At 36.6% G+C, this 27,568-nt stretch overlaps 1 protein-coding gene across 1 annotated transcript; it reads right to left on the reverse strand.

Annotated features, from left to right (window-relative positions):
* Positions 1 to 27,565, reverse strand: LOC149085167 (doublesex- and mab-3-related transcription factor A2-like). Its single transcript, XM_089233928.1, has 5 exons — positions 27,398 to 27,565; positions 8,522 to 8,671; positions 8,305 to 8,425; positions 6,139 to 6,346; positions 1 to 1,090 (listed from the first exon to the last, which is right to left on the reverse strand). The coding sequence occupies exons 2-5, from the start codon at positions 8,590 to 8,592 to the stop codon at positions 42 to 44; spliced, it is 1,449 nt and encodes a 482-aa protein (XP_089090054.1). The 5' UTR covers positions 8,593 to 8,671; positions 27,398 to 27,565; the 3' UTR covers positions 1 to 41.
* Positions 27,566 to 27,568: the final 3 nt, after the last annotated feature.

Genomic DNA, 27,568 nt, shown 5'->3' on the forward strand with positions numbered 1-27,568 from the left:
TTGTACAACTTATCACTTTCTAAAAAACAAGAAATGGTTTTTCAGTTTTTTAAAATTCTTTGATCATTAGTTGGACTATCGTGCCAAGATCTTTCTGACAGATCAACTGCTTGTTGTCCTCTAGCGGTTTCTTTGGGAGGTGATGCCGCATCTGGACTAGAATGGTCTGTGAGGTCGTCCATAGCGATACCAAAATCATTATTCGTGGAATTTTCGGTATTTATGCTAACAGAACGGCACTGAATACAACCGGGAGGACACGCCTGGTACGGTCGAAGAAGTACATGTGAACCAGATGCTAGAGCATATGGTCCTGAAAATGGAACTGGTCCGTAAGCAGTGAGAGATGTTATAGGAGGTTGACAACTTACTGGTTCAGTAAGTCTAGAGACGGAGCCGAAAATTGTCGAGGATCGAGTGGCTGTCGGAGGCGCTGGAACCTCGTTAAGTAGAGCGTCGGCTAATAAAGTTGATCGCTGATGGTAATTGACGGCTTGAGGTCTCGTGACACAAAATGGGGATCCCTGATGCGCTATAGGAGGTGTCAAAGGCGTGAAAGCGGACTTAACCGACCCTAAGGTGAGTCTGTGTGGAATCAATCCACATTGTTGATGAGGAATTCCTCCTCTTCCATCCGGTACTTTACCTCGAATCAACATAGCTGTGTTAGTCATAGAAACGTTGGGTGCTGAACAAAACGAGGGGCCACCGGCTACAGTTGCCCGACAAGTGACTGGTTGCTCTCGTAACATCATCGCGTCGTTGGCAGACAGGAAATGTTCAATCGATTTAACAAGGTCTCCATTGCAGCCCTGCAAAACAAGCTCCAAGAGTCGCCTTTCTTGTGTCGGAAATATACGTTGCATTATTTTTATAGGTGAAAGATGCCCTGGACGAAAATCAGCCGGAACACCACAGGGACTAAGTCTTCCGGTTGGAGGTGATGGATGTCGTTCCTTACGATTTATCCTTTTCGTCTTGACAGATTTTTCTGAATCTATCACTGGAACTATGTCCAATGGAGTTTCACCTTGAATGTAACTTTCTTTACCATTATCAACGTTAGAATTTGCGTTGGATTTCAACATTTCTGTAACAAAAAAAAGAGAAAAAGTTTCAAAACTAGAGGTTTAAAGTGAGTTAATTTCGCAATACTTCCCAAAAATAGTATTTCAGTTTTAAACTAATTATTTGGGGATTAGTCATGGAATTATATTCCTTAGAAGCAGGGCTGTCGTTACGATAGTATAGGTGCGAAAATAATCAAGGAACCAATAGTTCTCACCAATTCATTACATTGCACTATTTGATACTAATCGTTTTTGCGTTGACAAATGCATGGTCACATGTTTTGGTTCGAACAACTCACGTTTCACTTCGTGGTGAATGGTATTATTCCGGATGTAACTAGGATCACTGGTTTGGGTATTCTCATTGACGAGTGGCTTAGGTTTTCAGAACATGTTCAGCGGTGGTCAGAAAAAGCGAATAGAATATATTTAGGACGGTTTCATTCTTAAAAGGTGTGTTTGCGTTCTCCAGAAATGATCCTTCCACTTTTCCGAGGCTTAGTTCACCCTCAACTGGATTATGCCGTAAGATTTTGGAGATCATACCTACAGAGGGACATCATACAGTGGACTTGGTTGGGGGGGGGGGTGCAGAGAAGAGTTACGCGTGCGTTGGCACACGGGGCTTGAGCTATAAAGAGAGACTTCATTTTCTGAATATGTTTACATTGGAAGAACGCAGGTGGCTGGGGGGGGGGGGGGAAGGGTGTTTAAAATTTTCAACGAAATGGATAGGATGGACCACGAGTTATTAACCCTGTGAGCGGCCAGAAGAAATCACTGAACTCTCTTCGAAATGCCATATCTATTTTAATTAAGTGTGGGATTACTTTCAGCAGGTGCAAACCTAAGGGATATAAGGAAAAGTGTTCTCCATTGAGAAATCAACTTTACAAACTATCTGGGCTTGTTAATGCTAAAATAAGAGGCTTTTCAAGAGGTGAAATACAGTATCTCGTCAATGCCGCGTAAGGGGTGAATCACCGTTGATCAAGCACTTCAAAAAGGGGACAAAAGACTTTTCGGATATTAGTGTTCAGAAAGAAAAGTCTACTGGTCTCTCTGCCGGGAACCTTTTAGCAGTCACCTTGTATTTTGTAATTTTATTTTAATTAATCCACAGCCGAATCTCATTAATGTGAGCACACGTTACAGTGCCGTACGGAACAGGACTTAAAATATATATATAAGACAACCATAAATATTTTGTGTGGACATTGTATAATATTTTATCATGTATATATAGTTTTTAGTTTTTATAATTGCATTTTTAATTGGGTTGCTGTATTTTAGAAATATATGACATCCATATTTGTTATGGGCATCTTTTTCTCAGCCAAAAACCTCGTTGGGCATTTTGTCTGTTGTGGCCTTGTATTTATTTGTATTTCTGTTCGTAAATAATGTTTACAAGTCGAATAACTTGCCCCTTTGGGTTCGTCTTCGGGCTTGCCTGCGCTCGAGGAAGGGGGAGGGAGGTGTACGCTGGTCTGGTAGGATGAACAACGTGACTCTTCGTTTTGCACTCTGGCCTTGGATTGGTTCGAATGTGCTTGATCTGAAGAATTGGGGGAACCGGAGAAGAGAAGTACTTGTGTGTGTGTGTGGCACAAGTCTTGTTCATTGTCTTTAGATAATTTTGAGACTATGGGTGGTGCGTTACAGAAAATTTTGGAAAGGCGGTGGGGGAGGGACACCAAAATGGTTTTACATTCCATTATTATACGTGTAACCTATTACCGTATTTTCCTGTGAATAATACACGAATCTTTTACATGCAAAAAAAACTTCGGAATTTCCTAGTGCGGACTAGATACCATTGCGTCTCATCTGCAGATTTTTTTCTGAGAGGTTGAAATAGACACTTATTTTTTTTCAAAATTAATACGCAAAAATATTTTTTTATACTTTTCTTTACTAAACGTGACCAAAAACTCTTTCTATTCCTTAAGTGTGTAAGATGAGCTGTGTTGCAATTTGATCATACATACCAACTGCCAACTTTGGAACCAAGCCTCTTCGTAGTGACAACATTCATCACCGCGTGGGGGGTGGGGGGGGTGCAGTAATACGTGGCACTGCCCGGATTTTCTACATACACTGCGAGCATTGAAAAAATTGACAAACCATTGTTTGGGAATCAAGGAAACCAAAGTAGATATTCCAAAAGTCATCGTTGCTGGACAGTTTTTTGACCCTATCGGACATTTGCCCAACTTTGAGGAACTTTTAAAGTAACCTATCGTTCAAGTTGGAGCCTGTTTAGTACACGGTACACATACAAAATTTGGCAAAGATTGGTATGAAAGTGTAGATTTGTATAAAGAACATACACAAAGACAGACTCAGAAAATCAATTTTACATATAGAGATGCGAGTTTTTCGTTTTAAAGCGCCATCTCTGAGTAAAATTTGAATTTTCTTATCAAAAAGACGCCATAATGAGTTATAGTGTAAACTGCACCTTTTTATGTCAATTGGTGGATTTATTATTAATTTGATATTTATACTTTGGAGATACGGTCTTTGGATGATATCATTTTGTACTCGATAAGATAATGGAATTCAAAGAAATCCTTGAACAAAAGAAGTTTCTAAAAAAAACAGACTCTTTTTTTTAGTTTTTACGATTTACCGTAGTTCCGTATTTTACGGTAAAATTCCGTAGTAGTCAGCAAGTAGCCTATGTGTAAGATGTAACCATAAAGCTCTGTAAACAGTTTTGCAATGATTTCATGAAACCTAAAAACACAGGTTAATTTAACACCGATAGAAATAGGCGTAAAAAGAGATTGGATAACTATATGAGAGATTTGGGCACAACTGGAAATTATCTAGGCTTACTCTGGTGGCTGGACCTGGAATCACCTCTCTATTTCATTTTCAGCGACTATAGCGTCATCTAAAATAAAAAAAAATGAGAACAGTGCTGAAGTCACCTCGCCAGTCACCAAGTCACCCCACTTTACGGTATACTATAGGCTACTAATCATTACGAAGTAACTTTCACTCTTTGTAAAAGTAAAATTTACTTGGATATGAATTGGTGATCCTGCGAAGTTTTCCATGAGACGTTGCCCCAATCTAAATTTCTGTTATGCGTATACGATAGTTCGGAGATATACTAAATGAGAATTGGGAATCGGAAATCGAAATGAGAGCCTAAATTGTATATCGAGATATTCTCGCATACTGTGACATAAGAGAAAAGGGTTTGGGAAATAAATCTGTGTGTATGTGTGTGAACCGGCATTTCTCTAATAAACCCAAACCAACGTCGAGAACCCTTGACTGTTTGGCTTACTATTGCTGATTAGCTGGAAACGGTATCGACTGGAGTTGCGGAAGTTTTGAGCAAAGAGATGTGGTTCCGGCAAATCTCGAGGGACAGTCGGGATTTGCCATTTCGAGCCTCCACTCTCCACCGTCTTCCCCATCGATAGCGAATGAGTAGCAGTATCCAGCAAATAAAGTAACCGTAGATCCGATTAGTTGAATCGTGGGATGGTTGGGACCTCTTGGACGAGTCCGATTGCCCTAGGCCTTCCGATAAGCACGGATCCCGAGAGACAGAGTTGAGTGACAGAAAAGAAGTTTTCTTTTTTTTATGTCATATTGAGATACGTTTTATTGGTCTATGATGAGGAATAACCTTTCATACGAAAAAAAAAGATATGCAGTTTTTTTTAGTTTTCCTATTACCAAAAAAATAAAATAAAATAAAAATAAGTAGTAGACCTTTTTTTGGATATAAATTAAATTTGTCATACGTGGAAAAGGTTTTTGTAATTGAAGAAATCCACAATGATTACTTACAATTATTTTTATAAAGGAATTTTATAGATTTTTTTTAATTGATTATTTAGGAAAAACCAGCAAATTTTTTAATCATTACAAATTCTTCAAATAATGCTCAACAGGAACTATCTTCAGCAAAATTGCATTTAACCGGCTAATTACAAGCAGTTAAAAATCAAAATGGGTAATACCAAAACGGGCTGGTCCGTGATCAAATGTGAATCGCAGTTAAAAATTTTAGTTGAGTTAATTAAATCGATCGATCCGATTGAAATTCGAAAGTTTTTCTCAAAAGTATGTAAATAAACTTTATTTGCTCGACGAAACCGATTTAGATGGCTCATAAATTATGTTCCATTTGATAATTGTGAATAAATGTGAAAAAATGAATCATTGTGAAATAAATGGCCATATTTAAAATGTTTGAGTCGATATTTTGATCAATTTTTTCGGCAGAGGACTAACAAGTCGATTCAACGAAAACGGATGATTTCAGTTTCAAATTTAGTTACCATGCATACATCTTTCCTGATTTTTTCCTGGTGACGGAAACGAGTAAAGCAGACCCCAAAATAATTATTTATGGCGGTCACTGGAGACGTCCACGAATACGAGGTGAAGCTTGCAGTACGGAAGGTGTGTCGAGTAAACGAGAAACAAATAACATTAGTGGTGCCCAGATTTGGAACAAGATCTAGGGGCAGAATTGGATTATGCAGCTGGATCCCGGCTCCTTTTCAGAAGGTGATACAGGGGGCCGTAGTATATGTGGGCTGGCAACGGGTCGCTGTCAAGGAGTACTTGTGACCCTTACAGTGTTTTCGCTGTTGTCAATACGGCCACCTACCTCGCGTGAATGTGAAAATGAAGAAGCGTGTAAGAAGTGCGGTGAGCCCGGGCCAAAATAAGTGAGTGTAAAGGTGAGATTCAGTGCATGAACTGTGTTCTGACTAATAGGAGGAGGAGAGTCAAGTGGGACATGAAGCATATGTGCACATCTGCTGTATGCAGGGTTCTTCAAAAAGAACTAACGCGTTTAAAGAGTAATACTAACTATTATAGGATTAAATGTAAATTTTAAATTCGTTCCAGGCTTAAGGCTGGGATTACACTATAAAAGTTTGATAAAAAATCTTTTACAAAACTTGGAAAAAAAACGATTAAGCCTATTGGTTAATAGTTGTTACATTTGCTTGAATGTAACCGATACGCTTATTGGTTGCATTTTTAAAGTTTTATCCCTGCCTAAGATTTTTCAAATATTTCTTACCGTGCGGATTCAATTCCTTTTCATCGTCTCTCTCATCGTCTTTCACTAGTTCGTTATTTTCACTAGCTGCAGTATTAGTCGTTTCTTCAGGCATCTGTAAGCCGAAAATTGGTCCTGGTGGTAGGTATTGCAAAGCCTTGCCTGTAGCTACGCTTCTGAGTCCTATCGCTATTGCATCTTCTGCAGCTTGAGCCCTCTTTAATGCAACCTAATCGATTTTAATGCAATGTTGAATTACGCTTGATATACAACGTGATATTTTCATAATTTGAATGTCAGAATGGATGGATGAAAGTGAATATCTTACTCAGAAAAAATATTCATAAATTAACTATTTCAAACCGTTATTAGCTATTTTGACCTCCCATCCTTGCAGAGAAATACTCTTATGACAATGCTATTAATCCTTACAGCTGCAATCCCGAGAAAGAGAGCGAGACACAGAGAGATATCTCGTCTTCTTAAAACCCTCTCATTTTGGCAATCCCGAACCCAGCTGGCTCTGTACAATGGAGCTTTGCCCGATAACATCTTTTCCCTTCCCCCGTCCTGTCAATTAACTGCCCGTGGGTAGAGTCAATTCTTGTTGAAAGTTAGATAACAGGAGACAGACAGTGATTTTCCCCCCATCTTTTCGGAATTATATAGAACTATGCGTACAGAATAAATGATACAAAAGAGTTAGAGTATTTATCTTTCTCGTTTTTTATTATTATTTTAGAAGTCCCTGGGGGAAAGCATTTATTACTACAACAGGGAAAAAATATATTCTTCTTGAAAACAGGTATCAATTTCTAGAAGGTTTAGTGACTTCCACTATAGCAGTTATAATGCGGATCAGGGAAATTTTAAAAACCATTCAGAGGGTTGATGTCTTCATGCTAAATCTGTATCATATTCTAGTATTTCTGAATAACAAAGTCTGTGATAATGTGGGAAGTAGTTACACTGTATATTTTGTAGTAAAACTGAGAAGGAACTGAGAAATAGAGGGTGATTCAAAAGAATCATCTAATTTCAAAATTATGCAAATAATTCAAGTAATACATAAGTATAAGTAATGAACATAAATATCAAGCGAAACTGTCTAAGATTGCATTACAAATGTTTCAATATTGCTTCCTTTAGTAACGCATATAAAGTCAAGGTGATATGAAAATTCTTGCAAATCACGGTCTAGTGCTATTGAGTGCAAAAATTGTCTGCGTTCACAGCTTTTTGCATGTAAAGCAAGTATTTCAGTCGCGCGCGCGTTGTAGCTCATCACTAAGCTGCAGCGCCTTAAAATTGGGCAATTTAAATATCTTGAAACACATTTGTTTCCGGTATAAACTGAAGGCTGCTGTGGTGGTCGAGTGGTCATAGTGACGGACTCGTATCGCGAGGTCCCGGATTTTAACCCCACTTGTGCCACCATGGTAGTCTGCTTGGTTTTCTGTGGTTTCCAACTTCAAGGCGCGAAGGCGAGTCGATTTCTCCGTTAGAAAGTCTCGGCACAGAGAGCAACAGGCCTACAAACGGTACAAATATTCAATCATTACACTTCACTCACTCCACTTTTGAAATATAGATGGCAGCACTGAAAAATCAGACGCAACACTATATACGCACTCAGATTGTTAGGTGCAAACATCCACATTTCCGACACAACTCATTCGGTAGTAAATTGCCCATGATGGACCGGATTTGTGCTCGGTTTGAAAGAAAAGTATAAACTAAGGAATACCCAGTTCTCGACTAGTTCAACGAGTCGATTTTTTCGGGCTGCATAGGAACGTCTCTTTCACTCTTTCAACATACATTCTCTGCAGACATGTCAGGTTGCCTTGAGCATTTTTGTTTAAGAAAATATCCCCAAATTATTGATACTACCGATAAATACTCTGAGCCGTCGGTAGGTGGAATAAATATGATGCTTTTATACAAAATTTACGCTAGGCTATGATTACCAGCTGACATCATGCAAAAGGAAGAACACAAAAAGCTTTCTGATAATTTTCGCCATTTCACTTTTAAGCCAGATCTTCATAAACGACACACTCGCGTCATCGATCAATCTTCAATACTTTTTCTTTACATTCCCTTATCATTTTTATGTGTTTTTAATTTTAAAAAAGTATATAACTTTGAAATGGGATGATTCTTTCGGAATCACCCTGTACTTACTTGTGCGGCCATTATTCTTTGCCTCTCAGCGATAAGCATGCACTTACAACAGGTGCAATTTCGAAAACGACAGTGTCGTTTGTGCCCCTTCAGTAGGCTAATAATACCGTGATTTCGGCACCTTGAAGATCAGAGAAAATGATCTTTAGAATAATCTAAAAAACTATAATTGTTATTAAGATTATTTTTACATAATTGCTAAAATTGTTCTATTTACCTTGCACATTTGGGTCGGCGAATGCCACGTTCAGAGTTCCCAATGACTCGACTAGGAGGAGGCGATTCCATTGTAAATAGAAACACGCTATTGGTGCACCATGAATCAAGTTCTGCCTTGAAGAAGAAACTCAGTCTATGAAACAAATTGCTGTTTAAATAGAAAAGAAACAAAATTTATCATTCGAAAGCAAATATACAGCTTTTCAAATATTAAATTTTGTAAAAATGAATGGTTATGGATGGATTTGGTCAAAAAAAAAAAAAACTATACATATTACCAGTTATTTGTTGACAAACAAAGTAGATCGATAGCAACAAACGATAATATCCATAAACATAAAAATTGCAGTTATACAGTACTATACAGTATTTGTATGCCAAGCAAATCCGCAAATACGTTATTCCACCACTTGGGCTCTACAATTGCTTTTGATAAATGGCATGGTTGCTTAACATAGGCTCGTATAAATAGGTTCTATGTTTATTGTCATCTTCTTTAGCAGTAAAACGGCAGAATATATATACGTATACGGAATTTCGGACTCTGTATAGAGTTATGTGGTATTTTTTTCCATTTTGATTCGAATTTTATTTTTTTCTTTAAATAACGAAAAGAAATCAACCAAGTTGTCAAATGACTACAATAGAATATGCAAATGTTGGTATGATGTCAAAAATAATCTTTCCATACATAAAAAAATAGTGATATTTCAACCAAATATTTTTTATTTATTTTTCGAGAAAACGGCTGATTGCATATATTGAATGAAATTATTATATCTCAAATCAATTTTGATGCATAAATTTAACGATGTTATTATAACGATTAAAAATACAGTAAAACTCTCCGAAGTTACAAGATATGTGGGACCGACGACACCAGCGTAAGTCGGGGTACAATTTTCCAAAGAAATAAATACATATGAACATTAATTAATTGGGACCAAATTTTCGAAAGAACACCTCTTTTTCTTTCTTACTATAACCGTATTGCTGTGGTTTTTCTTCTATGGTTTCATAAAATTTAACTTGCGTTGTTATTGCAATCTGGTGAAAAAGACAGTATTTTGTGCAGATTTCCCTTAAAATCTGTACAAATGAAAGTCATGTGTTAAGCGCTTTGATGTTTCGATAATACCTTGACACATCGGACGAAAAGAGCTCCTTGTGTTTGGAATCAAGAAAACAACTTTCAACCATGAGTTGAAATTAATTAAAAGTTACAGACCCAAGTGCATTGTCATCAAAGATGAATACATTGAACAAATTACATTTTTAAACTGGCGTTGGATTTGAGGTATAAAATCAGCAGATACCACTGTGAAAATTGCAGATACCAAATAAGCTTTGGAATTCCATTTCTAAATCCCAGCGAAGTTTTCATCTTTACGTAGGCCACTATAGCCTCCTAAAAAACAATGTAGTTTCATCCCATACTACGTCCTGATAAAATAAAACAATTCTTTATTTGATTATTACTTAATAATCTCAGAACGCTCTACTATCTCAGAAATAATCTCGTGATTATGATTGAATTTCATAAATGTGCATTTTTCGCAGAAAATCACGTAACTCGGGGTGGAGTAAGTCAGGGTATTCTTGTATGCGGAAATCTGCACATTTCACTGTTCTTATCCGAGATCAACTTTGCAAAACAAACGATGATATTTTCGGTCATAAATAATAAAAAATAATACTGTATTAAGTTTGATAATAATAAATAAATACCTGACTTCGGTTAGATAATTCTTATATTATCTAACGGGATCGGGGTCTTCGTGATTTTTCCTTCTCACCTATTCGGTAAGAGGGAAAAATGAACATCACAAAGGCCCCGGTTCAAGGGGCTCCAAAAACAAAAAAAGAGTTCGGGCTTCGTGCCCCTAGACTCGCTTCTGGAATCAACGCTGAGGTCATATATCAAAATGTTCTCTGAAACTGTAATTTATCTCGCTACATTGAAATAAAGTTGATAAATTCACTATAGTTTAGTATTATTCTTTCATTTTCCATACATATTGAAAGAAATCAACAAAGTGAAGGCAAACTAACACACTGCATTTCCCTTAGGGGTAAGTTTTCATATGAGACAACTAATCCCGTTTCGTCTGGGGTAACCAGTCCCCAGATCCATATATCTAAAAACTTAATCCATCAACGATTTTTTTTGTTAACGGGGAAGTTTGCAACTATGCAAAATAATAGCTTATACATTACTTTATAATAAACATACGCGATAAAATCGACTAATAAAGGCATACCATTTAAATAAAACAAAAACCGAGATAACGAAAAATTACCAATCCAGTTAAAATTCAGAAAAATCTTTCTAAAAATTTACGGTTATGTCTGAAGCAGATGAATACTAGGAGGAAGAATCCCCTTAACTAGATGCACAAACTGTGAAATTAAGCGTGTGACAAAAAGCCTCGGTCTCCCCTACATTAGAACGAAAGGTGAAATCGAGCGATCTTTCCAACTACTCTGCTTGCCAGATTAAACATCTTTTAAAATCAATTTTAAACATATTTTCTTATCATCTTATTCACCCAAATCATGAGTGAATAAATCTGCAATTAATGCTGTATCAGACTTTTGATTCGACGTAGGTATTATGTATTATTCAACGCAGTATTATTATGTATTCGAGTCTATGCGTTATTTTAAAAACAAACATTTCGTTATTATTTCAGTTGTAAAAAGACAAATCAGCATGACGAAATTGGAATCCTTTGCCTATGATACTAACGCGCACACACAAAAAAGAACCGACATTAAAGGCAAATAACAAAAAAAAAAAAAAAAAAAAAAACACGAATTCTAACACGTTTTGACACTTTCTTCAGAAAATATCATTTATACATTATATTAGTGTTTTTCGAAGTGTGCGCCGCGGCTCTTAAATGTACAAATTTACATCGTCGAGGTGAGCTATCGCTGTGAAGTGGGTTCTTGCTGATGGTATTCTGGATAGCCATGGTTAAATGGTGAGTAAGGAAAGGGAGCCGCTAGTGGCAAAAGTTTGAGAACCACTGAAGTATACCCACTATCACGCTGACCTGTGATACCACTTGAGTTTACCACCAAATCTTAACCCACGGTTGCTCCGCGGAAAATTACGTCCGCACATGTCAGACGCCTTGGTCAAAATAAAGCCGAGTGCTTGTATGCAAATCAGAAGCAACGTTTTTGAGGTGATGAGTTTGCTCTCGAATCGGTCCCTCGATTGATCTTCGAAATATCATAAAATCGAAATGAACCTAAGCCATGATAATTCATTAGGTGGTGTCGATTTATCATTTTTAATGTGAATAGCATAAAGATTTTCAGAAATTAAAGCTAACGCCTTAAAACTGTGGATTAAATTTCTGCGAAAAACCCAAATTTAACTCCACGAATTGCTTCGCCCCTGTAAAAAAGTCGGTCTCACGTAATGAGATCCAACTCGAACAGAAAGATACCTTGAAATACTATCTTATATATAATATATCAAGTTAGTGGACCATAACGAGCGAATGAATAAAAAAAGTGAGGTCGACAAAGCATTAAACAACTGAACTACTCCGAAATATGTATACGACAAAAATATCACGTTTTCTAAAGCAGATAAAAGTGGCCACTTTGCGGTGATGTATTAAGGTCAGTATTTTAGAATTGATGCTATCACATTTCTAGTAGACTTCATTGATAATTGATGGAAGATCTATCGGATTCCAACTTGAGAAAATTGAAAGAAGTGTCTTTCTCTCTCCGACTGCATGAAAAAAAAAGTGATTTCATTGAACGCCATTTTTTACGTATATATAGCCTACGTGAAGTGTACAAACCTACGTTGATTCTCCGTCCTGTAGTATTCAATATACAGAGACAGCTTCATCTGCAGGGTGATTCCATAATTCCTCTTGCTGCATTTTACTGGCGAACCGTTGATCCTAGAGTATACTTTCAATGAAGTATCCAATTAACCTTAATAACTCCAATTGACTCAGATACGTGATTCCTGTTGCAAGGGGTTATAATTGTTATTTAAATATAAAAACTTACTTTTTATACGGACAGCATGTGTTCAAAAATTTCATTAGAAAAATATTATATTGTCCTGTTTCTCCTGAGGCCAACAAAAAAAATTTCCAAGTTTCTAAGTGCAATATTCACTGAGCTATTTGAATTCAAATCTGGAAAAAGTTAAGAAAGACCGTAATCAACTAGGGGAAAAAGCCGTTTTCCATTAATTTATGCTGTTCTTCCGTAACTTTTGTCCCCCGCGATTTTGAATTAAAATATCTCAGCAAATATTGCACTTAGAGACGTGATTTTTTTTGGCCTCAGGAGAGGCAGGGCAAAAACTTTCTAATTGGGATTTTGAGGACAGGGTGTTCGTATAAAAAGTTAATTTTTATACTTCAATAGCTATTACAACCTCTTGCAACATGAATACAAATACAACGCCACAACAGGCAAAATGCCCAACGAGGTGGCTGAGAAAAAATGAATAAAAACAAGAGGAATGACGCATCTGAATTCTATATGTTATTTGAATACTTTTTCTAATTAGAAGTATGCCTCAAGGATTAACTGTTCGCCAGTAAAATGTGGTAAGAGGAATTATGGAATCACCCTGTATAACCTAGCTAAATTCCTTGTTCCAATTTTCTTATTATCATTAAATCCAATAGCAATTCAGTCACAAATTCTCCAAGTTCCGTTCAGTCAAACCCAAACAGCATGCCTCCCACAAAGGTGGGGCGGACAGGACTCCAGGCCAGGGGTCCGAGATGATTCTCATCATTTTTTTGCCTTTTCGCGGTATAAATTCACTATAGAGGAGTTAGTGAAAACTAGATCTTTGGCGGCCCCTGCCTAGGGGCACTGCTCCAAAATATGGGGACCATGTCAAACACCTCAACATCTTTAATATCAACAGATAAACACATCTTTTGACGTGACGTTGTCTCTATGGGTTTCTAAAAAGGCGACTGGAAACTCAGTTTTCATCAGCCCGAAGTGGATGAATCGGCAATTCCACTTTTATATGTGTCTCATCGGCATCCTCCAGTTTTCATGATAAACTTTATACCCAAGCAGATGTTCTAACAATATTTCACCAATCTTATGTGATATGTTGATCCCGGAAGTTTAAGCACGAACAATGGTCAAAATAAACAGGCAAAAAAGCACTAAAAATGCTTAAAATAGGCACTAAAAAAACCATTTATAATAGTAGAAAGGAAGAATAACTAAAAGCCTAGATATTAAGTGTCCGAAATCTGGCTAAAAATTGGTTGCACTTTTTCCACCTACTTTTTCCATTATAGTAACTGCATTATTTTCAAAATTAAACTCATTTCAAGCCAAAAATAAAGTGTTTGTGGTCCCTCAAGATTGGGTTGATTCCAGGGCCAGCATTACCAGACGTGAAGCTCGAAGAGAAAACGATTACGGGGCTCTTTCGAGTTACGAATGATTCTCATTTATTTGTTGCATTATTTAGAAAATTCATTATCATATTTATAGTTGAGATACAGCGACAACGTTTTATTGTTGTAAAAAAATATTAACTTTTTTTTTTTCATTCATGTTACCAAATATGCGGACATGTACTTCAAAGAACTATTCCCGGTAGGGTCGCACCTGTCACACGATCGTGAGGGCGTCTCTGGTCAATTTAATTGAATACTAAATACCTAAAATTACTTTCTATGGTTGTTTGCAGTGCATTTGTGGCATAAAAAATAAAAAGGGACCCAAGGCCAGAGCCCTCTCAACTCCTGCACTGCCTAGGTGAGTCATGATATCAACTGATGATCTCTTGGAGCAGTGATCGGTCGCTATACACATACAATGTGTTGTCTGAAACAAAAACATCCATTCCTACCCAACAAAGTTAATGCTGAGCAAAATCAACTTTTTTTTATCTCTCAGGCACTTACACCTATTTGCGTTTAAATGGGGTTAGAAGGGTGGGAGAGGGAACTTTCGGATAATAATTAAATCCCTAAGAGATATAGGGATTTTAAAAATATCAAGTATTTTGAAGTTCTTGATGCTCAAAACATTCAAGTTCTACAGAATATGGCCTCTAAAATTCACGAACAAACTTGAAAAAAAACGATGTCAAATTAGGCATTTATGACTTGCAAAATTCAAAACAAACGTTTTCGCAAAAAAAGTTGGAAAATAGGCAAAAATAAGCATTTACTACATTGTTCCTGAAAAAAACTTCCAGGCTCTAGTGATATATAGGCCTATGTGAATCAGTTTGAAAGTAACCTATTGATATGAGTGCATCATCACCACAGCGCGCACACACACAATTTTTATCTTGAAATATTCAATCCTTAGCAATTATAGGCCGACATTAATCGTATAAACAACAATTTTTTTCTCGCTCATTTACCACGTCGCAATAACATCTTTGCATCCGCTTTTTCATACACTGAAATTGCCCCGCATAATAACTTGGTTTATGTTGAAAGGCGCCAAGACCATAAATTCATATTATGGCGCAAATTTCATAAAATTCCCACTGGTCTCTTGGTCAATCAGAATAGTCTTTTGGCCTACATATGATAAGTTTAATAGTTGGAGAGCTCTTGAATTTTGAGCGGAGATTTTAATAAAATTATAGATATATAGATATAAGGACCACACATTTAGCCTGCTCGTAGCTGCAAAGCAGCGAGGTGATGAAAAATCTTCGGTAAGTCCGTTTTTTGTATGTGTGTGTGGCAAGAAAACGAGGCTTTTCTTAAATTAATTGAAATATGTTTTGATTGATGTTTAGATTGATTCAATATGATCACAGCCAAATCAAAAAATAGTGTAATTGTTGTCTGCAATTGTTTAATATTACGTGTTCGATAGTTATTTTGAAGCTTAAATGCATGAAGTTTTAATTGCGAAACATAACGTTAGTCATAACGTTAAACATAACGTCTCGGGAGTAGTTTCGATGTGTGCAATGTTTGATTTAATTTATATAGGCCTATGTGTCCGTGAGAGAGACTTCCAAACTTTCCAAACTTCTATAGTGTAATCCCGGCTTTAGTCATTTAGCGACCCGGTGCGAGAACAGTTTTTCAGCCCACTGTGTGTCTCAGGTGATTAGGGAGACTAATATTAACGAAACATGTAAAACTAAATAATGGCTAATATATGAAAAAATATTTTGAATTGGGGTGGCTGGTACCTCAAGTCTGATTCGGAGACATGCCCAGAGAATCTATTTTCCCGAGGGCTCATGGTGCTGTTAAGTCTATGCCCCCCCCCCCCATGGGAAAGACTAACAGGATTCTGGGGCAGGGCCGTCTCAAGAGAATTATGGGCCCCCGGAAAAAGTGATGTTTTTCGAAGGCCCTACTTCAGGCATCTTTAACCTGTTACTTGCGAGCACCACGGTGCTCTCTGAAGCATCGCAGTGCTCGATACCAGTGTCTGATTTCGTGCTCGCGAGCAGTTGATCAACGTTCCGATTAAACACTTCGTACAAATTGCATTCAAGGATTAGAATCATCCTGATTCGATGCGTTCAGTATGTCAAACTTCCGAAAAGGTGCTCTTCTTTTGATGATGGATATGGGCAGTGCTCGTGACTAGAAAAAGGTTGAAGGTCTCTGCCGTACTTGGTTAAAAATGCCTGCCTATCAGTTTACATTCTTAATCTCAAAAATTTTAACCAGATTGAATTTCCGTGAGGGCCTCTGCACTTGAGGCCCCCGGAACGTGCCCAAGTGGGTCCATGCGTTAAGGACACTGCTCTGGGGTATTTGGTCTTACATTTTACCAATATTTAAAACTATAAATGTTCTTGAAAATCAATAATTATAAGGTGTCAGCTAGAAATCTTAGTCTGGGGTCCTGTCAAAAATCAAGGCCCTTATTCAAGGATGATGTGGGGGGGGGGGGAGAATTCACTGCGATAGCCTATGTGTTATGTTAATGTCTAAGTGTTTGTAGTATCTGTTAATACATCAACATATTTTTCATCAATACATCGACAGAACTTCAAGTTCTGGCTTTTTAACGTTAACGCAGTTATAGTTTTGAAAAAAGTTCAGTTTTACAGCCCGGTACTATCGCACTCTTCACACCGGTTTAAGTCCGGCCCTGATGTTCCTGCATAAAATTGTAATGATAAATTATCTCACTGACTCAATTCCCATTGACATCACAACCTAGATTGGTCCCTAACCAACCGATACTGATGGGAGAGATTTTCGTGTGATCAGATAAACGTCTAAATGAATATGAAAACCATGTCGAAAAATAGCTTATGTATACATACCCCAATTAATAAATACAGAATAAAAATACCCCTATTCATTTATTATCTCTGAGACTTGCTTTGTTTTAAAAAAAATATCCGGTATGGTAAAAAACCATCTTTTTCGATAAATTCTGCAATTAAATAAACTTGAAATTGACTCGTACACATTGTGATGTTTCGTAACAGTATTTAAGGGTTATATACAGGGTGTTTCAAAAAGAATCTCTCGATTTGAAATCTAGCTAATCATAAAGGAATGAATGAATAGCTAATCATAAAGGTTTTTTTTACAAACCAAATTAGAGGTGCTCAATATGTCCACCTTGGGATGCACCGCATATGTCTATACGGTAGTCAAATTCGTCCCAAACTTATGGGAGCATATTTACATCCACTGCGAGTGGATTTCTGTGGACTACGTGCGAAACTGTTGGATGCGCTCCACATTTTCGTCTGACATGCGAAGACGGCCAGGGAATTTCCCTTGACACAGACAACCCGAGTCTCGGAATTGTTTATACCATTGCCTAATGCTTTGAGCGGTAGGAAGTTCAACACCAGGCTATTGTCGACGAAAAGCACGATGAACTATTGTTACGGACTCACACTTCGCGAAGCTTAGAACACAAGACGATTTCTGTTGTGCAGTCTTGACAAACACTGAAGTGGCGGCCGAAGGAAGAGCGTTAGCGCTACCTGTCGGCAACTGTGTGAAACTCGAGATTTCCCTCTTTCTACCTATACATTATTCGATCAAAACAGATTAAAAGCTGAATAGTTATGATTTTTTTAAATCGGATTATTCTTTTTGAAACACCCTGTATAATTTATTGGAGTCTTATCAAAGCAAAACTTTTTTACTCTGTAACGAAGAAATATGAGGGGAAAGGCAGAAACTGCAAGGATAAATTGTAAAAGCAAGTGGAAAAATTCTTCTTAAATTAAGTTTTCTGAGATTTTTTTTTTTTGCGTGAAACCAAGTCGAATGATCTTCTCAATGAACTTGTGTGAAAAGAGAAGAAAAACACATTTTTCTACCTTATATGTTTCAGTGTAATACACAAAAGAAAATCCACGTTTTCCGATAGGATAACTTTGTCCCCGGGGCTTAAGTAATTGACTTTCGCCTCCGTTTCAATTTTCTAATTCGTAACGGAGAAATTCGGACTCGAGTAGCGCATTTTGCTCTCGATGGGATTAAGAGTTTGCCAGTGTATTTGTGTGCTTTCAGGTATTAAAACTTCTAGATGATCTTACACTGACTACAACCGTCATGGATTTTCCATCGAAAATCAATAGTTCCCTCTCCCCCCGTTCAAAAACTCTATAACCTGAGTTTTGAGAGTTACTTTATTCCATCGGGCCGGGTCTGGAAGGAATTCTTCGGGTAAACACAACGTAAAATGCCGTAAGCATCTCGCAATAGAGACGGAAGCATGGAGAGAAACAAAGTTTTCTTTCCAATTTTTAGTTATCTTAAACATACAGTATTTTTCTTTTTTTATGACTGTTTCAACCTTCATGACAAATTGATCAGTGCGTACTCATAGTACATACGTTATACTAATTGACATTTTTTTTTTTGACAAGGGAAAAAAATGAGGCAATGGCTTAGAATCGCTGGAAAAAAACAGGTCGAGGAAGTGTCATCTCTATACACAGCCGCAAGTTTAAACACGAATATGCCTTTTATACCTCGCAACACTGCAATATGCAACACAGCATTTTTGGACCGATAACTAAAACTGAAGAAGTCTTTTCATATAAATAGAGTATTGTGTGGTTTGTCTGAACGAGATCTATACCTTTATCTTCTACACACCTTTCTGAGATATAGAGTAAAATAATTTCATTAACAAAGTATAGCACAAGTCTGGTACCCATAGCAGAAGACGTAAATTGTCGTTTCGGATATAAATTTCTGTACCAATGCAGGAAACTACCGCAATCGGCAACCCGTGCACATGAGCAAATATAGAATTGGTCCAAAGTCTACAGGAATTCTTCTCTTAATGCTGAAATAGATGCACTATAATAAGCGCCGGAACCTGGGGGGGGGGGGGGGGGGCTGAAGCCATTTGAGGCCCCCAATAAATTTTGTAAGGGAACTGAGCCCCCTATTCCCTCCAATTTTATTAAAGTTTTGGCAATGTTCATCGACAAAACTGTACATTCTAAGCAATCGATTGTGTTTTCATAAAAGTTCTCAACGAAACATTAACTATCAACTTTAGCATGAGAGAAGTATCACAAAGATGAAAAACTACATCAATATTAATAGCGTAAGACAGTGATGAGCAAAGTACGACATGCGACAAGTTTGATCCTATTTACTGTATGAATAAAATAAATTTTCAATACAGTATTGTAGGTATACATTTGTTCGTCATTATGTCTAAAAAAACCGTAGCCTACTTTTTCTTTTCACCCTTACAGAATGATGTAAATCAGTGTTCATCAACCACTGGTCCACGGAACATTTCGCCCAATTCATAGCCGTTACATAATTTTAGATTTTACGTCTGGATGCTATGCCAAAACGAATCTTAGTAAAGAAAATTGAATTGCCTCCTATGGGAATCGAACCCGGATCCCCTTGTAGACCGGGAAAGTGAGCTAATTAATATACCAAAGACGTACTTTTCATTCCTTATAACACGCATTATTAGGGTGAAGCACTGAGTGGAGACATTACGGCCTCCCTTAACTACAGCAAAATCCTATTTATCAGTATATTTTGGGGCGAAAAAGACATCTCTTTTTACTATCGCCACCTGGGCGAGAATTTTTGTAGTTAAGTGAGGACAAAATGTCTCCACTCAGCGCTTCACGCTAATAATGCATGTTATAAGGAAATGAAAAATGTGTCTGATGTATTGGTTATCGCCCTTGCCCGGTATGCAAGGGGAACCAGGTTCGATTCCCGGAGGAGACAAGTCCCTTTTCTTTCCAAAGATTCGTTTCGGCATGACATCCAGAAAATCCTATTTCTCGGTATATTTTCGGGCCGAAAAAAAAACGCCTCTTAAGTCTATATACCGTTTATGTATTTTTTCCCGATCCGCAAATTATTTCTCCTATTTATTTACATATCGCCCGTCCGCAAATTATTTCTTCCATCTTCGCCTATCCGCAAAAATGTTTACGCACAAAGACCAACTGACCCTAGTCCCTTTTTACACCTGCGGACAGATGAAAATAAGGTCATGTGCTCTGTGCGACCAAGGTAAATATTGTCGTGCTCTGACACGACCACCTAAATTACACAATAAAAGGCTCTGAGCGACCAAATCCTTTTCTCTTTTTTACTTAGACAACGAGGACTGGTTGTATGAGATGATTTTATAATTGTCAGCGATTATACCTTTCAGTTTGTGTGTTAAAGTGTAAATTCCTCTACGGCTAGTATTTGTTAACTTTTCGCTATAATGTATGTATAGCCCTCGTCGACTTAATTTCTTCACAACTGAAAATATTTTCACAGCTCTCTCTGGGTCCCTTAGCTGGCAGTCATGCCCACCCTCCCATTTTATTTCTACTCGCTGCTCCCTTAAAATATCCCAGTACCACAAGGGAGGCCATATAGCCCCAGGTTGAGAAACACTGCTGTCCGTCCTTTATTCCGGACAGGGGAAATAATGAAACTGGACATCCAACCCTAAATTAATTGATTAAACTTGTTGAAACAATTATCTCTCAATGTTCCAAAACTGGGATTCTAAAGACTTTTATAACTGTTGAAGTCACACATGTTTTCCAAATTTTATAGATCTCATCTATGGTTTTTAACGCATGCGAATATGATAAAAATGTTTTTCACCACGACAATTTAGCAAAGGTATTGTGAAAAACACGGACAGATGACAGATTTCAGGAGTGAAAACCAGTGGTCAAAGTCTCACCAATTACAACTAGATTATAATAATAACGTGATCCTCACGTATTCCCAAGGGATCAGCATGATCCGTCCAGGGAATTTGTTAGTGTTAGTAAACATCCATGCCCGAATCGGTATTCGAACCCAGACCTGCACAGTGAGAAGCTAGTTCCCTAACCACTCGACTGCCAGGCGGAAAAGATTATAGGAAAACTCTTTTGATAATATCTCCACTCTGATAAAATCCCAAGAATCGCTTGGGATTTGGAAAAATTGATAACATTTTCTAGTTTCAGTTTCCAAGAAACCATTTTTATCTTTTTAATCACCTTATTTTTGTCACTTGTTTGATTGTAGTAGTAGCCTACGGAGCGAAATCGGAAAATAATCCGTTCTTGTTGTATATTTGAAATACAGTAGACTACTGTGTAAGTCGCTGTGGTGATCGAGTGGTCATAGTGACGGAGTCGCGTCATGAGGACCCTACTACCACCACCACAGTGGTGGTCAACTGAAGTTGGTTTTCTGTGGTTCCAACTTCGAGTCGCGAATGTGAGCCCATCTCCCAGTTAAAATAGTGTCGCCAGAGAGAGCAACAGGGCTACAACGATACAATTTTTCAATCATTACACTCCATTCATAGTTCGAAAAATTGATTGCAGATGACATCACTATAACAAGCATTACACAGAAATAAACCACGTTAGACTCACACTACGAACACGCACATTCCAACTGTACTAATCCGTTAGAAGTTCCGCAGAGGAATATGGACGAGGTGAATGTGTAATTTAGTAGTAGGCTACTATATATATTTTATATTATATTTTTGTGATTTTCTAGTTTCAGTTTCCAAAGAAACTATTTTTATATTTTTAATCACCGTATTTTTTTTTTTTTTTTTTTTTGTCACTTGTCAGATTGTAGTAGTAGCCTACGGAGCGAAATCCAAAAATAATCCGTTCTTGTCGGATATTCGAAACGGATTACGTGTAAAATGCCACTTTGATTTCAAATAAACTATAAGATCACTTGAGAAGCTTATTTTCGAAAGAGAACATTTCCATTATGTTTTTCGAAATGTACTTTACAACGGTTTCTGAATCTTCGAGAAGAGCTCCGTCGGATCATGCAACAAGGTTTACTCAAACGGGAATATTTCTCGTCGCAATCGCAATGTAAAGTGGGTCGTTTCTACCAAAAGGGAACATATCCACCTTGCTCATTCACTTTGATATTTCTCATTCAAAAAGGGAACATAAAAAAAGCGGTTTTCCTACTTATACATATATACGTTAAGAGATTTTTTCAAAATAGCACATTTTTCATAAGCGATTTTCAAGTCGCATTTTACAGCAGAACCTCTCGATAATGGTCACCTGTGGGAGTGAAAATTTTGTCCCCTAACGAGGAGTGTCCGTTAATAGATAGTAAAATACATTGAGTCCCATCCACGTAATTCAAAAAAAGTATTCGTTAGTGGGGGTGTCCGCTAACGGGAGTGTTCGTTATGGGAGGTTCCAATGCAGAATGGCCGTGTTGAAAAGGTAGAGGTACTCATGATAAGGTAGTAAGGGTACCTTCCTTGGCTAGGTGAAACCTTCTGGTATCAACGGGTGTCGTAGAAATTTCCAATTTTTCAGACTTAACCCTCTCCAATTTTGATCAAAAGATCAAAAGGTAATATTTTCACTAATGTTCTTTCAAAACAGAACATTTCCAAAATTTAAATGTTGATAACTCCATCTTTACCAAGGAACTAAAGATTTGATATTTAAATATACTTATTCCACTCCCTTATGCTACTTGTGCGGCTATTTTCCCCTTTTGTAAATCAGTCCATTCCGGAGAAAAAATGTTTTTATTTCTATTGTAAATTTAGTAATTGTAGAAATGTTCCCTTTTGAAAATAAGATTGCAATTACTTGTAAATTAATACTTCTCACTTGACGTTTCCATTCCCTCTCACTGCAGTAAAAGTTTGTCAATCAAAGGGGTAAATGTGTTACACTATTCTTCCAACACAAATTACGTTAACAATTTTCCATATTTTGATTTCAAATACTGTACTTTCACTCCAATTATCTTTAATTGATAAAATTTGCACTCCCACACAGTGCAACCATACCCCCCGCTTTCCAAAAATAAAAATTTTATAAATCTCACTGACAATGCCTCGTATCCTAACACTCACGTGCAACAGAATAACGTCTTTCTAGCTCACGGTATCCTGGAAATTGTGCATGTTAGGCATCCAAACTTCTTCAAAAAATAATAAGTAGGCCAATATATAGATCTGCATTATGTATATGAATATACACTAGCGATCAAAGGTTAACCACAACATTCATCAGTTACACAACGAAAAATTTATAACATTCTACTGCAATTTGAAAAAAATTGCTTTAATTAAAGTGATGAAAATTCTTATCTTTTTATCTTTTAGAGTTTTTCGTCCAAGATTTAAAGCTTACCTTTCATGCTTTGTCGAATGAAACCCTTGTAATTCTTATACGTTAAAATATTGAAAAATCTTACCTCATGATTAGAAATGTCCCTCTAAAAAATTAACCTTATATTCTTTTTTTCTGGATTTCCAAGGCTTAAAGTCAATATTTTACATATTAAATATTGAAATTAAAAAAAATAAAGTGCCAAAATATAAGTGCATCAATATCAGTAATTTCATTTTTAATACGATTTAACAATAATACACAATTCAAACATACATAGCGTATCGAATGTAGGCTTGGTTGTATTTTTCAAGTTTTATAAATGAACTTTTACGAAACTTTTATAAAACCAATTAACTGATCAGTTGCATTTGCACGAATGTAACCAATCAGCTTATTGGTTGTAATTTTCAAGTTTTATAAAAGCCCTTTTACAAAACTTTTATAGTGTAATCCAGGACTCAGAGAGTTTACAAGTTATTTCATTTTTTGGAGTTTTCACGTCGATTCCATCGGATGTTCACGCTATATCGCATCAGTTTTAAATTACATCCAAATTTAGATTATTGCCACGGTATAGTCATTTATTGCACATAATTGTGAGATCGACACTCACGTATTAAACCAGATTCCGAATTACTATAGATATCTCTACTACTCAGGAAAGATTGATTGGTTTGCGTGCTAACTGGGTGGATAAATAAAAAGCATGGGTGTATAGTCGAAATCGCATGGAATTTTTAAAAAAATATGCTGTTATAAAGACCAAACCTCATTACAGTACTGATTAAATATCACAATTGCGGGAGGGGGGAGGTCTGTAGGACCTCTGGCAGTTAGAAATCTTATAATAACTGATCGGGGCTGTATTTGATACCCTCTCGAGGGAAGTGGGTATGAGCAAGTTTTTCTTTTCCGATAGGAAAGGAAAAAAGCACCGCTTTCTCTATCAATGATTATAGATAACTAAATAGTCTCCCGTAGAGAGGTTTCTCAATATAAAACTACCGTTTAGACACTATGTTTGGGAAAATAATCTGGATTTAAATTACAGCCAAAGACGGATATATTGTGTGTGGCATGACTAAAAAACCGAGTATTTTGTTGAATATTGACACACACACACACTGAGAATTGCACATATGAAAAGAAGTTCGTCAGAACTTTTCTAAATTGCTACGCTCAAGCACTAAAGAGGGCTCAATGTTTTAGCCTGATTTCGTGCTCTCAAGGTTTTGATCAATACTATAATTTAACTACTTCATTCAAATTGCATTCAATAATTCACATTATACTAGTCTGAATATGGTAATACGTATGTTAGAGTTGCCATGCAGGTTCCCTCCATTTAAGGCCGGACATGAGTAGTGCATGTGACAACAACAACAAAAAGTAAATTAACTAGTCTATTATGTACTTTTATGAGAATTATGAAATGATGTTTTCTAGAGGATTTTGTGTACATGCTATGAAGTACTGCAATTTGAGAATTTTTGTTATAAAACGGCCATTTTTTTTGTACACGAAAACTAATTAGACTGGAAGTAATCTCTCGGTGAGGGACTTCATTCGGTAGCAATGAGCTGTGTGGTCGTGGTGCCGTTTCTGTTTTACCACTGTGTCGGGAAAAATTCTGACAAGAATTGAGGGGGTATCGAACTCGCGATACCTCTAACCATCTTTTGAAACAAATGAAAAATGCCTTATTAACCAAATGAAAAATGTCTTATTAACCTGGGATACCACTGCGTTGCCACCAATCACAGCACGCATCATCTGTAGTAAGATCTCTAAAACAGTTTTTTTTCCGAATAGCACTTTCCCGAAGACACCTTTGGTGAAACATCGAGGAACTGAAGGATTCCCCAGATCCATATCATAATCGCTCGCTATTTTCTTACTTCAATTTCTGCTTTTCTCTGAAACACATTCCTCGGATACCGTTTTTTGACCAGCACTGCTCTATACGGACAGCGGTCCGTTACCTGCCATCAGTCAAACCGGGCCGTGAGTGTGATATGCTGTTTCATTTTTCCTCATGTATTTTCCATTAGTCGTGTGTATGACCGGACCTTCTACTCACAAAAATTAAATCAACCGGGCCGCGGTCTTCCAAACGTTGAGAACCACTGCTCTACAACACGTAAGGGAATTAAATGAACAAAACTTTTTTAGACGTGTAGATAACACAATATTTGTAAGCGTCATAAAATCAAAATCATAAATCCAGTCTGAAAAATTGAAGCGATATCAAACATTTTATATTCGATTGAAATTTTTCAATCAAAAGCAATATTGATTTGAAAATTTTCACACAATTTAACATTTATGTTATCTAAAACTACATTATAATCATTGAAAAATATTATCTTTTGAAGAACAGTTCCAATTGCATCAGAAAAATGACTAAGCCTATATCAAATATTAATAACTAGAAAACGTGCATTAAATTGAATTTTCTTTTTGGTGATGAGAGACAATTCTACTAGAAATTAGGCAATAGTATATTGGAACTTGAAAGATGATAAAACTGTTCGATCGAATCAGTCATTTACGATTAATATCACGGAAGATAAATATAATAATAGAAATATAATTTACCATAATGTAATTTTTATATGATGGTAAAAAGTTTATAGACCTAAATCACTTAAGTTCTTTGTTGAGATCTGTACGTCATGATTTCACATGGTCGATGCATGAAGATGTTCTAGTTTACGATGTATATTTGTGTCTACGATGATAATTTCAGTTATAGCCTACATGCTATTATTAGCAACTACGTAAGCCTACCACTAACATTTGTGAAATGATGTATCAATGCCATACCTGACAAAAAATAATTATAATTTCATAATTTTCCGACAGCTCTGTGAATGCTAGAAAAGAGTTTATTCACTTTCAATAAGCATGTGGCAAAATTTTGCAAACTTCTTTTAAATATAGTGGATCCTGCTTATAATGTAACCTTAATAAAAAAAGTTCAAACACGCATCATAAAAGTAACATATAATTTACATATCCCTTTTTCAAATAAAATTACTATTTAACTCCTTCTATAAACCACGCATAACTCCGATCTAACCCTATTAATTTAAATATTAACAATTAAGGAATCCTTGTAATATTACGGCTATAGGCTACGGCTGGCCAACTTTCTTTCTGTTCGAGGGCCAACATAGCAGTCAGCTGCAGCGTCAGGGTCTATACCTTCCCGGCGTATAAGCCGCATCAGTAAAATAACCAGGAAAATTTAAATTTGCATACGTCGTAAGTAATGTAGAGAAACACTAGCAATTAAGGCGTTAAACGTTTACCCTAGGCTTTGTCCTTCTCCACTTCATAAACTGACACAACCAGATAAACACTCAATGTTTATCTGGTTGTGTTTTCAGCTAGATCAATGTATCAGAAATTACAGATCAATCAATTGTTAATCGCAGTTAAAAATCTTATTTGAGTTGATCAACATCCAATTAAAATTCAATTAAAATTTTCATTAAAAGTATGTAAATTAACTTTATTTACACGACGAAACGGATTAGATGACTTAAATGATGTTCCTCTGCATAATATTTTAGATAAGTGAAAATATTTTAAATATTGAATCAATAATTTCAAATTTTTTGGGATTCGCAAATCCCAAGTCGATTCAACGAAAACTGGAAGGATTTCAGTTCCCAACTGAGTTGGATTAGAGTTTTAAAATATAAAAAGTTCAAAATATATATATTGTCTCCAATGTGAACATCAGTTTTAGCGCTCGGGGAACATGTACATGTACCCCCCCCCCCCCCCACACAAGTACAATTTGAAAGCGAAACCCCCTCTTAGATATTTCCTACACTTTCTAAAGGAAACAAGCGACAGTATGAAGATTAAAAATTGTTTCGGAATCGGTGATTAACTTAACATAATCGATTTTCTAAAAAAACAACATCCGAGTTAAGAAATTCCAGGATATGTGTGTGTGTGTGACAAAATATGTTCAGCATATTAAATTGCTTCATACGGGTGTCCAGAATTTCTTAATCTGTTCCAATATTTGTTCACATCTAGAAAATAGGTGCTTGAAATGAGTGAAATATATTTTTATAGCGTCAATTAATATTATATTGTTACCAATACTACGTCTGTGATGAATGTTTAGCGTTCAAAAATAGTCGATAAAAATTCGATTAATGCCAATTAATCAATTGAAACTTTTTGATTAACCAGTTGAAAATTTTAATCGATTCACAGCCCTAGCAAAAAATGTATTTATACGGCTTTTCTTACCATGGATAGAATAAAATCACGATTCCTTAGTCATGCGAAAATATTTTCACAGTCCCATCTAAAATGGATTTCACATACAATGAGCTTGTCTCTTTGGACACAAAATTAGAACTGTCAATTGCACGATGACTTGGACCCGATCAAAAGACTTGGATGCGTATGGACCGTTGA

This window comes from Pholcus phalangioides, unplaced genomic scaffold (assembly GCF_987345545.1).
Source record: "Pholcus phalangioides strain wild (caught in Gottingen) unplaced genomic scaffold, Ppha-v1.0 ptg000007l_1, whole genome shotgun sequence".
Classification (NCBI taxonomy): Eukaryota; Metazoa; Arthropoda; class Arachnida; order Araneae; family Pholcidae; genus Pholcus; species Pholcus phalangioides.